Source organism: Aythya ferina (genome assembly GCF_964211825.1).
Source record: "Aythya ferina genome assembly, chromosome: 4".
Lineage (NCBI taxonomy): Eukaryota > Metazoa > Chordata > Aves > Anseriformes > Anatidae > Aythya > Aythya ferina.
The window spans coordinates 70575632-70591916 of NC_140300.1; the positions used below are offsets into that span (position 1 = coordinate 70575632).

The 16285-nt window shown below is 40.9% G+C and overlaps 1 protein-coding gene across 2 annotated transcripts in view; it reads right to left on the reverse strand.

The window, feature by feature from the left end:
• The window catches only part of MANBA (mannosidase beta), a 43705-nt gene that overhangs the window by 15732 nt on the left and 11688 nt on the right, over positions 1–16285 (reverse strand). For both annotated transcript variants that reach the window (XM_084516647.1, XM_084516648.1), the window contains exons 5-11: positions 15974–16097; positions 13356–13531; positions 10367–10477; positions 4857–5008; positions 4243–4360; positions 1340–1426; positions 607–774 (exon numbers count right to left, since the gene is read on the reverse strand). In XM_084516647.1, coding sequence (XP_084372773.1) covers positions 607–774; positions 1340–1426; positions 4243–4360; positions 4857–5008; positions 10367–10477; positions 13356–13531; positions 15974–16097 — 936 coding nt within the window. The remainder of the gene's footprint in view (positions 1–606; positions 775–1339; positions 1427–4242; positions 4361–4856; positions 5009–10366; positions 10478–13355; positions 13532–15973; positions 16098–16285) is intronic.

Genomic DNA, 16285 nt, shown 5'->3' on the forward strand with positions numbered 1-16285 from the left:
AACAGTGCTTGAACCCAAGCGACACTCATAGCTCTCCTTTTGGCTAAGAGATGTGTAGAATGGCAAAATGTTGCAAACATTTTGTGTAGTTAGACCAAATAGCATGAAAAGGACAATGTTTGGTGTAGCTTTTGTTTAACATACTTAAGCCAAACACTTCAGTCAAATACTAGAAGTGCACACTGGACAAATAATATTTTCATTAATTTCTTCAAGTGCAGTTGAAAAGCTCAGGGTTGTTAAATCCATCATACAGTATGCTTCAATAATATCAGGATAATGGAAATTGATCATCTAGATCAATTAATGGGCAAGCTGATTTTTGTCCATTGCAAGTGAAGGCATTTGTGGAGCAAATGAAATAGGAAAGAAAAAAAGAGTCAAGACTGTCTACGTTTTCAGGTCTTCTTTAACATATCACAGAGTCATTTTTTTGTTTTGTGGATGACCCTTGAGTTTAGAGTTGTTTACACAAGCTTGGAAAGTACAATCCCTCAATGTGTTGTTTTTCATTTCCAAAGAGGGTTAAAAAAAAATTGCTTAAATTGCAAGCATTAAAATCTTTTGCCAAGTCACATTCCCCCCCGGTTTCTTGGCATTACTTACAGCAAGAACTATTTCTCGGATGTTCTTCACATACAGCAGCACGTAATCTTTGATATAGACTTCTCTGTCAGCATGTGGTATGGAGAACCAGTCACTTGCAATTGCTGCTTCATTTTCATTGTTACCACTCCACAAAATAATTGATGGATGGGATTTTAACCGCCTTACCTGAAATACAATTCAGTTTCAGAGGTTAAGCAAAATATGTATTTTAGAAGTAATAAAAAAAAAATCACTTGTTATTACTTGAATTACAAGTCCATGTACATATTTTACATATTCTGAGTCTACACTCCCATGTTTTTATCCACGCTGTTCACTATTTCCCCAGCTCCAGATGAGGCTTAAACTTTTGTATGCTTGCACAAACCTTTAATATGCCAACACACATCCATTATACACACACATGTAGCTCCAACCGCTTCTACTCAGCCACATGCAAAGGGTAAATTCTGTGCTAAGGCACGTTGCTGCCGTGAGAGCTCACTCTCTCAGTGGATGCTCTTAAATATCCTTGAGAAGAGAGCAGTTCGCACAGGAGGAAGGCCTAGACCTCTGCTTCACTTACTACTCCTGCAAGTAAGTTAAAGAGGATTTACCAAGATTACTTTTTCTGCCAGCTACCTAAATGTACATTAACAAAAACTTTCAAGTAAGCATTTCTGGGAAGCTAAATTATGCAGTCACTCAATCAAAACCAAGTTATGAGAAATAAATCACATGGACAAAATACCTGATGAGAAACTTCTGCTCTTACTGATTCCAAGTAATTCTGGTCAGTTGGATACAGTGCACATGCAAACATAAAATCCTGCCAAATCTATGAGAAATAGGAAATAAAATAAAAGATCTGTTAGCAAATAATTTTCCACACTTGAAAAAACAAATGTTTATTTGGATACACAATACTTTGTTCAAACAGAAGTTATTTATATCAAAGAGAATTAAACTGAAATGCTGTATTCGTTAGTTTTGGAAAGCATCACCAAAACAATCACATTCCCCATGGCATTCAGCATGTGCATACTGCACTGTGCTTTTCCTCAGCATAAAGAGTTATAAAATATTTACCCCTAGGAACTGGAGCTTGACAGCTTTCACTGAGCAGAACATTTCTCAGTAAGATGTACTCCAATAGGTTTCTGTGGAATAATTAGAACCCATGCATTGCTCAAACATTAATATGGGGGCAGTCTCCAGCTGAACAGAGCAATTTGGTATTTAATGCTTTGCATACGTAACGTTAAATCCCCATTACTTTTTAAAAGAAGAGAGTAATTCTTCAGATGAGGTATCATGCATGCTTCAAGTGTACTCCGTAACAAAACACTTCCACGCCAAATGCACAAACTGATCTTAAAAAGAGCAAATCTTACTCAGTAAGAGGGGCAGAAACAAACTTTAACAGCATGTTTCTCTTTCTCTTCAAAGAAAGATCGAGTAGACCTTGCTAGAAAACAGCAAGCCTTTCAATTCAACAATGAACTCCGTCATTTGTACCTTGAAGGAGAATTACAAAGAAGTGGAAAGGAAGAAGCCCAATGGGATGAGTAGGATTTCTTGTTTTACCTCTTTTTTTCTTTTCTTTTCTTTCTTTTATTTTTTTTTTAATGCCCTAACTCTGGACTGTCTATCTCATATGTTAATGGAAAAATCTCTTGAAGGAGTGCATTAACCTAAAGGAGGGAGTCCTTCCCAATGGGCTACATTTTTCTGAACAACATACTACATATATGGCGAAGAGATCCAGCTCAGCTCCTCATACAGTCATGGTTTCCTTGCAGGAAAAAAAATGGAGATATGGAAGAAGACAGGGCATGTGTATGTAATGCATCCATAATTGTTACAGTCCCACACTTGAAGAGAAAACAAAGCTACTGCTGAAAACTACTCAGAATCCTTCAGTGACTGTGTGGAGTCAAAGCTCTCTGTACCAAATTAAACTCTTTCACTACTTCCCTCAGTGAGCTGTTACTGTTTTTCCTTAAACACAGTTTGACTCTAATGCTCTTTTAAGCCTTTGCAAGACCATCAGAAGGAATAAAACCCAAAGCCTCCAGCACCGCTCCGCTCCAGAATAAGGGTCTGATTTTCCGCATCTACTTGCTATTCCGGCTGCTAAATAAGATCTAAATCTTGCATTGAGCACTGCCCAGGCACAGATCTACGTGGCCTACTTAGATGCACGGTGTCAAAAATGAAAGAACTGCAAGTGCTCAGAAGCCCTGGAAATCAGGGCATTCATTCAGATGACTAAAATAGATGTAACTACTATTTTTATTTTATTTTTTTTTGCCAAGCACACCCAGCAGAAGGCAGCAAGGTGTCAATTCTCTTTTTCGTGCTGTAGATAAAGACCATAAACATTTCTTGGGTCTGTAATACCAGATGCTTCTCAACCTTCACTCATCCAGTCCCTATTTCATCAACGCTTATTAACATGTGCCTCCAAGCTCATATAATCAAAGGTACTCATCTAGGATTACATACGTTTGCCATAGGTGTTCCCCTTACAGCTTCACTTATACTCAATTTTGGCTTGTTCAAAAATTGTCCTTTGGATAAGACCTTGGTGTACAGCCAAATTAAACTTTTTTTTCTTAAAAAGTTTGAGTAAAATATATATATTTATCTTGACTATCCTTGTAAAAGAGAAAACACTTTTTAAAGAAATAATATTCATTTCACCAGCACAGAAAAACATTAGTACCTTCCTTGGTGTTTTGAGATGTAGCTTTAAGCACAGAAATCAAATTGAGCAAACCTTAAATGCTCACTGAGGTCAGATTCCAAGGCCTTTGCTCTCAACCTGGGGCACATACTGAAGTGCTGATTTTTCAGCAGGGCTATTCTCACACAAGTAAGTACTAAACACAGCCAAAAGGCTCCACAGTCTGGCTGCAGTGCAAAAAATATTAGTTGAGCTCATCAATAACCTCCTCCCATGCACTACGTGTTTCACAACTATTTCAAGTTCCTGTTGCTGCTTACTCCAGGCCTATAATCCACAAAAGTTCTCCTTTCACACTCATCAGAACAGTGCAAACATCGACATCCTGCATTAAGTGACATCACTTGTACCAGTCCCTCAGACGTTCATTATTTCCTCTCATTCCTTTCCATGAGAGTAGGAGATGTAGAACTGTAGAGAGGTACAATATAGGCAGATGACAGTTTTGGTCTGAAAAGAGATGGAAGACAAAGAGCTAACGGCACTAGCCTCTAGCTCTGATTTTGGGAAGTGTAAGAGAGCAGGAAAAAACAGAGACAGTATAGAGAAAAGGAAAGGGAAAGAAAAAGTAAGACTCCGGGCTGGGAAGGGTGGTGAGGAAAGGTGAGGAACAGCCTTAATTATAAGAGAAAATACAACTGGGGTTCTAAAATAGACTCTAAAATATCACTAGATCACTTCCAGTTTCAACAGACAGCCTCACTAATAAGCAACAATTAAGAAGGATTTTTATATATATAGTATATACATACATATGTATGTATCAGGCTGGTAATCTACTATGCATTCTTTGGAAAGATGACTAGAACTTAAGCATTAATCCTCTTATTTTGTTCATTTAGAGTAGACTTTAATTTGCAAGTTCTTATCCATTTTCAAATATGTGGTTTGTAGTTTTGTTTTACCATTATTCCTAGTTCATCGCAAATATCATAAAAATCATCTTGCTCGTATACTCCTCCTCCCCAAACCCGAAGTGCATTCATGTTAGCATCTGCTGCAGACTTCAGGAGTAGCCATAATCTGTAAAATACAAAAAGAAGATTTAAATAAGTTTTGTGAAAGAGTATTACTTAGGAGTTTCTACAAAAAGTTCATCATTAGCAGGCAATCTTTATAACTCTGGTAGAAGCCAGATTGTTTTGATACCTTCTAATCCTATATATCTGGATCTCAAAAAGCAGTTTTTTGTCTAAAAAAAGTTACTTGGTACTGTTAACTCTGCCAAAATAGATGGAGTGGTACATGTAAAAAAGTGCTTTTACAAAAGTACTTTAATAAAAATAACAGAAAGGCCAGTATCCTGTGTAAAACACAACCTTCCCAGCAGCTGTTGCACCTCCATACCTTGAACATCTTTCCAATCCTTCAGTGATAATTAACCCTTAATCTGAGCTCCCTGACCCGCAACAATTTGTCCTGCCAAAGGAGTCGCAGCCCTCAACACCACCCTTTGATAGAGAACCACAAGGAGGAAAAGATGACCCTTTATTCTAAGACAACATCAAACGTGGCTTACTTGTCATAGGTCACTCTGTCCTGGAAAGAATCTGCTGGAATCCAATTTGAGCCCTTGATGAAAATGGGTCGGCCATTGATTCTGAAGTAGAAACTCAGACCTGGTGACCCAGGAATAGGCTCCTGAACAAGTTCCACTGTCCGAAAATAGGCCTGTGAAGACATGAAACCTAGGTTTAAAGCAGACAAAAATGAAATAAATCAAGGAAACCATGAGAAAAGTGATTCAACTGAATAATAACAAGTAAGAATTTATCAAGAAGTCAAAAGACATCGTCCTGTCTCTAAATTCCTAAATTCTCTTGCAACGCACTGTGGCAGGGCTAGAAAGAACCCTTCTGATAAACCTATTCACTTCTGAGAGTTACTATCCTATTAAGAGAAGTAGGGGGCTGGAGACAGAAAGAGCATGTGTGCATGTATTTGTGTGTATGTGTGAGAAAGATGCGTGTTTGCTTCCTGCAAAATTCAGTCAAGATTCCAGCTAGGGACCCCTGAGAGGAATACAGTGGTTGCACTAGATCAGACACACCATTTCATCTGCAATTTTCCCTTTACGGAAGAAAACTGCAGGAGCTCAGCTTGTCCCTGAACATCATAATTCAGGTTCAGGCAATAAAAGCAAAATCATCTTCTTTTGTTGCTCTGAAAAGGTTTTAAAAGGTATGGCAATTAAACAGAAAAAGATATGCAAATACAAACGCTGGCTTGGAAGCAAAGGCCTCTCTGGCCATCACAGCCATATATTTGAACAGCACGCTCAGCTACAAGGTTTCAGAGAGACCAGTTCAGCCAAACCACCACTAGCTCCGTGTAAGGTATTAAAGGTCATTCCAGATAAAAGCACATCCTTTACAGCTGCCCTTTCAGCCTAACATCTGGGATTGTACATTGCAGACAGTGTAAAAATAAAAATTGTTCCTTCTTCCTGCAAGTGTAAGAAAAGGTCTCAAGAAATCATTCTGGGACTTTATTTCAGCCCAAGTGATGGTGCTGCTCTGCTGCGTGTGCCTATTGCCCTGACATACAGAAAATGCTGCAGTCACAAGCCAACATTTACTGGACTGCAGTAATAGTTTGCACTGAACTCTTACTTGCAGAGGTGTCTGCCCTGCCTGCCATGGGGCTGGTGCAGAGCACCTGCCGTGCTGGGGTCCTGCGCAGCTGCAAAGACTCACAGAATACAACTCTTTTGGGAAGACTTTAGGAGTTCTTCTCCCACATCCTTCTTGCACTTCAACTTACCTAGACCAGAAAGAAAACACTCTTCCCTTCTGGTACCTGTTGCTCATTGCCACAGGGAGAGAGCTGGGAAATTAAACGAAGTGAAGGAAAGCAAACAGCAAATTTCAGCCAGCACACGCTAAGCAACAAGCCTGGGTCATCAGGGCAGGAACCCAAATGTTTTTTTTTCCTAGGCTACCCCTGAGCTAGCAACCACTTCTTCCTCAAATGTCTATTTGCTATACCTTTTCAAAAGGTCAGCTCGCAGAGCACAGGCTGTTCTGTCTCTGCCATAAGCTCCAGTTGAGACAAGTATCTGTCAGTACACTGGGCTAAAATTAACCTAGTTAAGTGCAACTGCTACACCTATCTTTAAGACAAAACGTAATTATTTGTTTCACACACCAAACAACTCTGCAATTCAACAAGGGAGTGACTAATCCCACCATGTGACTATCGAGTTTGCAGCTTACCAAAAATCATGTGGATAGACAGAAAATTATTTCCAGTGGCAGGAAAGAAACAACAACAACAAAAAAATGTTTTTTTTTTTTTCCCTTCCTCTTTGGTGGTTCTTAGCCAATTGAACAATAATTAATTAACCCCCGGACAGATGCAATGCAAACTACAAGCACGAGTGAAAACCACAGATCTCTTACCTCAAACTGAACACCTCCGCATCCTGGCAGTGACCAAAAGCCAGAAACTTAAATGGAAAAAAAGAAGGGGAGGACTTGCCCAAGTCCTGCAGTGTTCTACAGAGCTGCCCTACAGAAAAGCTACAAAATCAGACCACTGAGAGGACACTTCTGACTACCTGACCAGTATTTCTGTGCACGTAGAAAAAGCACAGAGTGTGTCCTGGCTTATTTCTACTGTGTTCCTGTTGCATACCAGGTCAGCTAAACACAGACCAGCACACTGAACTGAGCTTTGGGACAGGAATCTTGCACCTATTCCTACAATTTTGCATATTTATTTTAACATGAGAAGTTGAATTAAAATAATAATAATCATCATGCAACTCTCACATTTCCCCTAACTACTGAACACTACAAAAGAAAAACTACATTATGAGTACTGCATTAGCTAAAAATCTCTGACCTTCTTCCAGCAAATTAAATTTCTTGTAAAAAAAACTCTTTAGCCTCCAGTGCATCTTATTTTGTGGCACCAAATGAAATGGGATTTACAGCTGGGGCTCCCAACGCATTTGGGATGTCCTCTTAATGGATGTCATCACACAGGCTGGGATTGCCTCAGAGTACATTTGTAATGGAGCATTTATATTACTACCAGAAATAATGTGATACTGTTTTACTCATGCTCAAGTGGAACTCAAGCAACTGGCCAAACCAGAGGCAATTTGAGAGGCTGAAAGACCCAGCCAGGACCACCCGGACAGCACGAGCACGGGGAAAAGCTCCTCAACCCCATCTCACATTGCCAGAACTCAGTGCATTTGTGCTCTCCTTGCTCCCCAGGGACCCACCTGGTAACACAGCACCTCTTCGAGCTGCAGCCTCCTTCTGCCAGGTGGAATAAAAGAAGGGCAGAGGGAGAGGAGTAGGATCAGCCATGCTTGAGCATGCACCTTTCTGGCTGGCTACTGAGACCACAGCAACTCTGCAATCTGGGTGATGTATTTTGATCCCCAAGGACTGAATGTTTCTCCTAGTCTTGGAGCATGTAAGAGAGGCTTTCTAGCCACCAAAGACCATGCCATCAGCTGGTTCTCTGCACGATTAAGAGATGAATACCCGTCTTTTTAAGTCACATACAAAAGTTTTGTACCTGATAAGTGCCTGTAGATCACACTTGGCACTCTCAGATTTAGCAACAGGAAAAGTAACAGGGATGAAGATGCCCAGAGCTGTAATAAGATCAGAGAATGCCTCAGTGATCTAATAAATTAGCAAGCAGCATGAAGGCAGTATGAAAACTACCAAGTCAAATTAAAAGACTTCTGGAAGTCATGTTAAAGGCCTGAGGGAGATAAGGGTGTAGAGGGAAGGAAGGAACGATGGCTGAAGGTTAAGATCCAAGTTCTGAAAATAGCATCATGAAATAAAAAGCTCTGATCGCAGTGTTGTAGAAATAGGCATACAGAAAGAAGGAGAAACTGAATCCAAAAGCAAATAAATGCCTCAAGAGGCAACGGGAGAGGTAATAAGTTGCTTTTCTTCTTGCTGTGCCTACATCAAGGAACTGACCAACAGCAAACAGAACTGGGACTCTCTCAAGAAAACCCGTTTTATATTAAGGTAATTTCTGGCTATGACTTTGTCTCACATTATTCTGAGAAACAAACTCCAAACCAAAGTATTCAAATGGAAAACCAAAACAAAAACCAACCTTGTCCTGGGTGTTGGCTTCATTCTATTTTGGTTTTCTGCTACTCCCAACGACAGTAAGGAGGTACTTCCTCAGTCAGAGATTCCTGGCAGAGCTGGCTAAAGCCTTAGAGATCTCCACGAGTACAAACTTGGAGGCTTCCCAGAAGTTTTCCCAAGGGATTTGCTAATGTTTTGAGGTTACTCTAACATCAGAAACCAGACAGCAGTTCCTGCTAAGGATAGCTCCATCTGACATAAGGCTTCACACTGCATGTTCTTGCACATACAACTCTTGCCTATTAGTGTTTGCCTGTCCAAAGGTATGCAGATACTCAGAACTCATCCAGAGACATCCCCCTTGAGAAACATTGCATCCCCATTATTTGCCTTTTTAAAAAGAGAAGGGAAAAAACATATCTCACTAGAACACAGCACTAAGTCACCAACAGTAATCTCACAAGAACGTTCAGGGATCTCTATCCCTGCTTAGTATCTCCTAAACTACTTCAAGTTCTTATTAAGCTATCTAAACGTTGCTAGTCCTGCTGACACGAGAGCAAACTGAGCTAGAAAATGAAAAAAAAAATGCTTATGGAGCCATTTTCCACTCGTATAGCTTGCAGCAGGGGAGTGTCAGAAACCAAGACAGAGCTTCGCAGAACACATGAAGGATGACCAGACTTTGCACTATGAATCTATAAACACTTCACAGGCTGCTTAATTTATAATGCACGCTGTGTGGTGCATTTGCCTTTTTCTTCCCTCTTTCCCTTTAAGGAGAAAAAAAGAAGAGGCTTTTGAGTATCTTTTGTAGACCATGAAGTCCTTACGGTCCTATGCCCCAGGGCTCTGTGAAATACCCTGATGCAATTACCCCAGTGGAATCAATTCATCTCCCTATCACTGTACAGGTTTCACAGAGTAACAGTGTCATTTTCCTTTCTATGGGCTTTTTAGCCATCTTTCCTGCAACCTGTTTCCCCAAGCACAATGCAGCGTGTTAATTTTGAAATAATTGAAAAAACTACACTAAATAATCTCACCATTAATAGCAAAGAACTACTATGAGGACTTCATAATCAAAGTAGCCCCATAAGGACTACGACTCCAGAATCTGCTGCATTTTGTAAGATTTTGTACATGAACAAATGTTACAGTGAACAGCAGCTTTAGGTGCCTGGTGACCAGCTTAGCTTTTAGTGAAACAATGCACATCAGAACCACCTAATAAACGCATACATTTATGTCATTGTTTCCATGTGTTGATGGCATAAGGGACCCAGTTTAATTTATGTGATTTTTTTTTCTCAATAGATGGCTGCAAAATACTTCTCCTAGGCTTCTTAGTAACAACAATCAGGTAATTACGCAGCCAGTGTGTTTCAGGAACCTTTATGCAAATACCCCTGAATATTACTTTTGTGGTCGTATTTAAAACGTTGTCTCTTCTACAACCTGAAGCACATCTATCACATTCTAATAAATGAATGTACGTTAGCTTTTTAAGAACATACCTATTCTGCAAATTAAAATAATAAAAAAAAAAAAAAACAAGAAAAATCTTGGTAACAAACCTTCCTCTTCACGTCATCTATAGAACTCTAAAAGGGCTTTTCTATGCATGACACAACAATATCACAGTGATACATCATGTTTAAAAGAGCCTTTTTCCAGAGGTAGAGAACATAAGTAAACATCTTTTGTTTTCCGAGGTCTCCAACTAACTGTGAGGCATTTTCCAGTCTGAATAAAAGTGAAGGCACCCATATTGGATAATGCTACCAGAAAAGAGGTAAACATAAACTGTGACATTAAAAAGCTCTTGTTTCTCATTACTGCTTCCATATGTATATTAAAATCCAGTAAAATAATTTAAAGCTCTAGATACATGATATGCAGAGCAGATGTTCCAACAGTGCAATGCCAGCTAGAACCAAGCTGAGGGGCTCACCTTTGAAAATTTCTCAATCTTGTATCCTGCCTCCATGACGAAAGTTGTTGTCACGTTATATCCAGTTTGTTTCCCATGTCCATTCGGCCACCAAGCTTCCACTGTGGAACTCTTGAATATAGAAGAAGAAAAGTCAAAAAGTTGCGTATGAGTTGGAGGCATAACATGCACCTGGGGGCACAGCTGCCTTTGAGTGAATTGCTACAAGCCTCATGAGTTTATGTGCCTCAGCTGAGCCACGGTAACTGGGATCCCTCCAGCTACAGCACTCAGGTGAAAAGAATTCAACGTGTGATCTCTACCACTCAAATCCAGGCTATCACTTCACCCGAGTCCACAACAGGCCATGAGAACAAACACGCACACACACACTAGCCACTACCCTTCTGCTGAGGTATGCTGACAGAAAGTTCCTCCAAAACTCAAACGTTAAGTCTCAGGAGTAGACACTGCTCACTAGCCTCTGTATTATCCCTCTCCTCCAACTGGCCCTTTTACCCATTGTATGTAACATCTGATACACCGAAGTGACGCCGTTCAGTTGTGACCATGGTATTATGTGACCAGGCTGTTTCATTTATGTCAAGCTTTTAAGTCAAATTAAAAGTTTTGTTCCCTTTTCAGTGCTTTCTGCTTCTTCTCTGTGCTTCCTGATCACTTCAATGGTACTCTAGATTTTCACAAACATAAAAAAACTACTTCTAAGCTGACAGAACAATTTAATTTTCTCATTTTTCTAGCCACTGAGGGTAGTATTTATGTAAAGAATTTCCTACACTTCTTTCTATTTTCATTCCAGTAGCCTACTTCTGCTGCTCAGTCCTACTGCCAACATTTCCCAGTTGAATGCACAACACAAAAATAGTGGAAAGAAAGCAATAATGCATGCAACCTAACAATGGAGGGATCAGCACTGAATAGAGTCATGAAAGGAGTGCCTCAATCCTTTCGAATAAAACGAGGCCAGAGAGCAGCCCAACAACATGTTTTGCTGCAGCCACGCTTGGACGTAATCATTAACGTTATCTCCCAACATTTCAGCTTCCTCCATCTGGAGTTACAGGGAGGCAGAAGGAAGCACAGAATCAGCAGCGAGGGCGCGTTTGCAGCCGCCGAGCATTGGCCACGAGTGATGTCAGCCCCACGCTCACCGGTAGCTGATAAGCAAAACGCTGGCATGTCAGCAGCACGGCACGCTGCAGGGAGCCCCGCTCCGCCTCTCAGCTGATAGGCACCGCTCGAGCATCTGCTGGCTTTGCAAGGCGATCTGCAATGAGCTCTCAGCACATTTCTGGCGAGGTCTCGCTATTTAACATGCGCCACATGGGGCTGCTGCACAGAGCAGGGGCTCCGTTAGGCACACCAATACGTAAGGAACACATTGCAGGGCTTCTTGTAAAATCAGCTGCCGTGAATTCAGGCAGCTAAGCCCTTTGTGTACAAAGAATAACAAAACGCTGCTGCCTCCACTCTGAAGGATATACTTCCTCACAAACTTGCCCTTGTCCCCCTACTTACAGGTTTCTTCTGAAGCTGGGGACAGGGTGGTTAAATAAACCAAAATCATTTTTGCAGTTTCATATTGCAGCGCCTGCTTAATGTAATCCCTGGAAAGGCTAGTGATTGTCTGAAATAAAATTGGGTATTTGTAATTACTCATGTAACTGGCACATCTGATGACAACAGTAACAAAAATCATATGTTTGCATGTCTTTATGCATTCATGTCAAAATAAAACAAAGTCATCAGTATGCGAGTCACCGAGCATGCATTTTAAGACACGAATATCCTGCTCGTCTTTAACACGCTCCTTCTCCACTCACACAACTGACAAGAGAACTTGAGAATACACACATAACACGTTCAAACTGGGGAAACAAATGCAGAGTTACACAGCAAAAGAGAAAATTACTAAAGGCCAGCATAACATACAGAGGTCACCGGAGAGCCTCAGATGTTATTACCTGCCAGGACAGCCCCAGATTCTCACTCACAACGCAGCCCTCACCCCTAAACCTAACCGTGCCCTGGGGCAGTGAAGCTGATTGCAGCTCCCTTAGGCTGCTTGGCTCCAACGGAGCAGGCTCAGCTGCTCTCAGGCTCAGCTCTGTGCTGTCAGCTCCACCAGGGCCTTGCTTTCTGAGCAGGAAGGTGAAATTCATGCTTCTTATCACTGCACTGGGCTCACTGGCTAATTCAAGGCACCCACCTATTTGTTAGCACGAACAGGTAACTCTCTTTTTCTTCACCATTTCTCAAGCCTAGGCATCTTTTCTTAATTATACCTATAAAACTCAGCACAGTTTCTAAGAAAGCACAAACAAAAACTCCAGAAGTGATATAAGTGTTGGCGAATTAAGCCTTCCACCGGATCATTTCCCAGCACTCTCTGAAGGTGAACAGACCAATTCTTCCTTTTTCCATCACTGGGGCAGTCTACCAAATTCATTGTTTTTCAGTTGAACTATTTCCTCATTAGAGCATCCTTTACCGCTGAAATTCCTTCTGGGCTTTGTCTACCTAACGTACTAAGAAGTACTACTCAACAAAACGTCAGTATTTCAAAATTACTGCAGTATATTCTAGTCCCAATCAACCTGGTAAACAACAGCATAGGAGACGAGACACCTATTGATGGAAAATTGAAGTGACACACGGTATCCAAAAGTTATCTGCTTTAGCAGCTTTTGTTACAGCGGCCAGTGATGATGTGATCTTTGTAATAAGGGATAAATTCCCTTATCCCTTTGTAATAAGGGAAAGGCTTCACTATCTCTTTTAACACTGAACTACGTAGCTCCGCAGAAATCAATTTTAATAGAGGAAAGAATCCTCCTTTATTCTCCAAGGGGTACAGAACTGTTGTTAAAGTCAGGAACAAACAGAGAAAGGGGAGGTGGGCCCATAGCTGATATGGAGGCAGAAGGACCCACTGGAAACAGGGCAAAACAGTTTGCATTTGGTTAGTGCTCCATGCGAACCTCCTTACCTTGTTGATGTTTACAAGCAGCACAATGCTGCCTTCTCCAGGTTGAAGCTTCACATTGTACGTTTGCTGTGTTTGCAGCTTGGGAATGTTCACAGTCACCAGACCTGCAATTGGCTTGGAGCTGACTACATCGAAGATGGACTCGATTTCAAGACTCCACTGCTGGCTGCTCTTTACTAAGAGAAAGGGGAGAAGAAATGGGAATGCAGGAATTGCGTTCATACACCTACTAGTAAACATGATCGCCCATCAAAGAAACAATTTAAGTACCTCAGATTAAATGTAACAGGTTTTGGGCCGTGTTTGAGCCAGACCTACAGGGTTAATCTTGCTTAGTGCATTTGCTATGTGTTTACATTTGCTGACTTCAAGAGGAACTACGCTATGTGATTTTTCTTTTATACCTCACTTTTTTTTTTCCATTCCAAAGCCATCCAGGGCTTTTTCAGAGTTCTGTACAAAAGTCAGAGCATGGCACTAGTCACTCTTGATTATTTGGAAGGGTTTTTTTCCCACCAACTCCCACAGACATTATATTTGCCTTCCGTCAGCACTCATATGAACATGGTACTCTTTGGGAAAGATCGTAATCACAGGGCAGTACAATCACTTTTGTCTATGAAACAAAAACAGTATTAACAGAAAACGAGCCCAATTCATCCCAGAGTCACTGCACAATATGAGTGGAGTTATGCTGGGGATGAATCGGGCCCATTGTGTCTAGACTTGATGGGCTGTACCGTTATGCCCCTTTTGCCACCAAAATGCGATGGAGGAAACACGTTAATGACTTGCCTGAGACATCCCCACAGCTACCTGCGAGTCCTCCCCTTTACAGAAAAATTTCCTCATACGGCAAGGCAGCGTCAAGGGTACTCGAGACTGATTTTACGTTTCCCACTAACTTCAGCAATTAAGTTATCTATCTAGAAGCACAGCCTGGGTAATCCTGTAATTCACGTTACAGATGAGCATCTATCCAAACAGAAAACAAGGAAAACTAGAACTAAACCACATTTTGTACACATAAGCTGCTCACCACTTACTTTCTCTTTTCACGTGTATATTCTAGCTCTCCTTCCAAGACAAAAAGAGAGCTCCCTCCAAAACCAAGTATTACATTCAGTCCTGGCCTGATTTCACTCCTCTTATAGAATTAAGAGCACCAAAGGGCTTTGCAAGTTTATATTACTCACAGCATTATCCAGGTAAGACCAATTTTCAGAAGTGTTAATGGGGTTGAAAAAAACAACCTACATGAAGGGTCAGTCATTACAGAGCGTTTTCCCTCCCCTCCACGGGCATAAATCAATTCCAGCCCACTCCTTAACCGCATGACCTGTGGGCCTAGGCACAGACATCAAGAACAATTCATCTTTCACAGATTCAGTGGTCAAAAAGCTGATGTCACCAAATCTGATGAGCAATGTAAGCGCAAGCGCATATGTAGTTGAAATTCAAGTCGTTCATTTACTCTTTATTTTTCAAATGTCATTATGTTTGAATACTAAACAGCTCCGGCTCTGGTTCCAAAGCACAAGCACTCTCTGCTGAATGAAAGAGGTTTGCTCTCTCTGCTCATCCAGAGAATAAGACTTTACCTACCAGAAGGTGGAGTTGTGGGAATGTGGGAGGGACCAGAAAAGATTTTTACTTTAACTAAATTTTAGAGAGCAGAGTCTGTGCTGGGGCTTTCCATGGAAATTCCAGTCACGTTAATTCTAGCTAAGACCTGCAGCTATTTCAGGAAGCTTTAAAAACATCCAGGGAGTGACGTCTTCCTATTTTATTCATACACAGCAACTCTATTCCCAAGGGCTGAAATTCAACCCAGTGCAGAGGACTCACGTGCTAGCCTTTACTCCACTGAAGACTGGGCTCAACAGGCAGAGAAAGAAAGCACGCGGGTGGTCTACAAAGGCACATATTACCTTTTACAGAAAGTTTCAACAGGAAAATTAACTAGTTTTGCTCAGCTGCAATGATCTTCTAGACAAAAGAGAGGAGAATCAAAGACCATGTCAAGGGAAGAAACCGGTTAGGTAAGCTAGGTAGCAGGAATGCAGAAGGTTGTCCTCTCAAATTGCAGCCTTGACAAATTATCCTTGCATAGCATAGCTGCTCTTCTGTCTCAGGCTTCGTGTTGTGTCCCGAAAACGTGGTGCTCTTGAAACTCTGCTTACCCTGCAGCTGCCTTCCAGACACAGAACTAAATTCCCAGAGCAGTTTTACCTTTGTTTTAAATGGAGGTCAGACAAAAGTGAGAATTATTTATTGGTAGTCTTGGTAAAAATATGTGCCAACAAAAAAACTTTTTCTGAAACAAGAGAACAGGAGCTGACCTCAGTTGTATTTCATATTTCCATATATATACATTTCATATTTTCATTCGGTGATCTTCAAGCAAAAAAAGATTCTGAGTTCTAACATTTTAATTGCTATTGTTTGTACTGAAGCACTGTTTCAAGACCGAAACCTGTGTGCTGTGGTAAGCAGTACACACAAAGTCACCATAAAACAACAGGACCTTTCCTAAACGGACAGTTAATGTAGCTTAACAACACAACGGTTTGTATTCCAAAGGTAAAACAACAATAAAAGATAGTAACATGACTTACCAAAGAAAGGAGTTAAAGAAAAGTAGATCAAGTGATAATAGTTATAGGCCTCAATCCTAACATCTTTCCAGATTCCTTGAGTGGGAAAAGAAGGGCCCCAGTCCCAACCAAATGAACACTGCTCCTGGAACACAAAGCGATTATGTTACAATTGCCTACTTTTCACACAGGAATTGATGCTGTGCCAGAAATAAAAATGATTTGCTATCTAGACATGAAATACTGCCATGCACTGGAAGAATTTTTCCAATTTCCATCAGCCCAGAATAGCCTACAATATCTTTTCCCTTACTTCTTGAACAAAACTCTGCT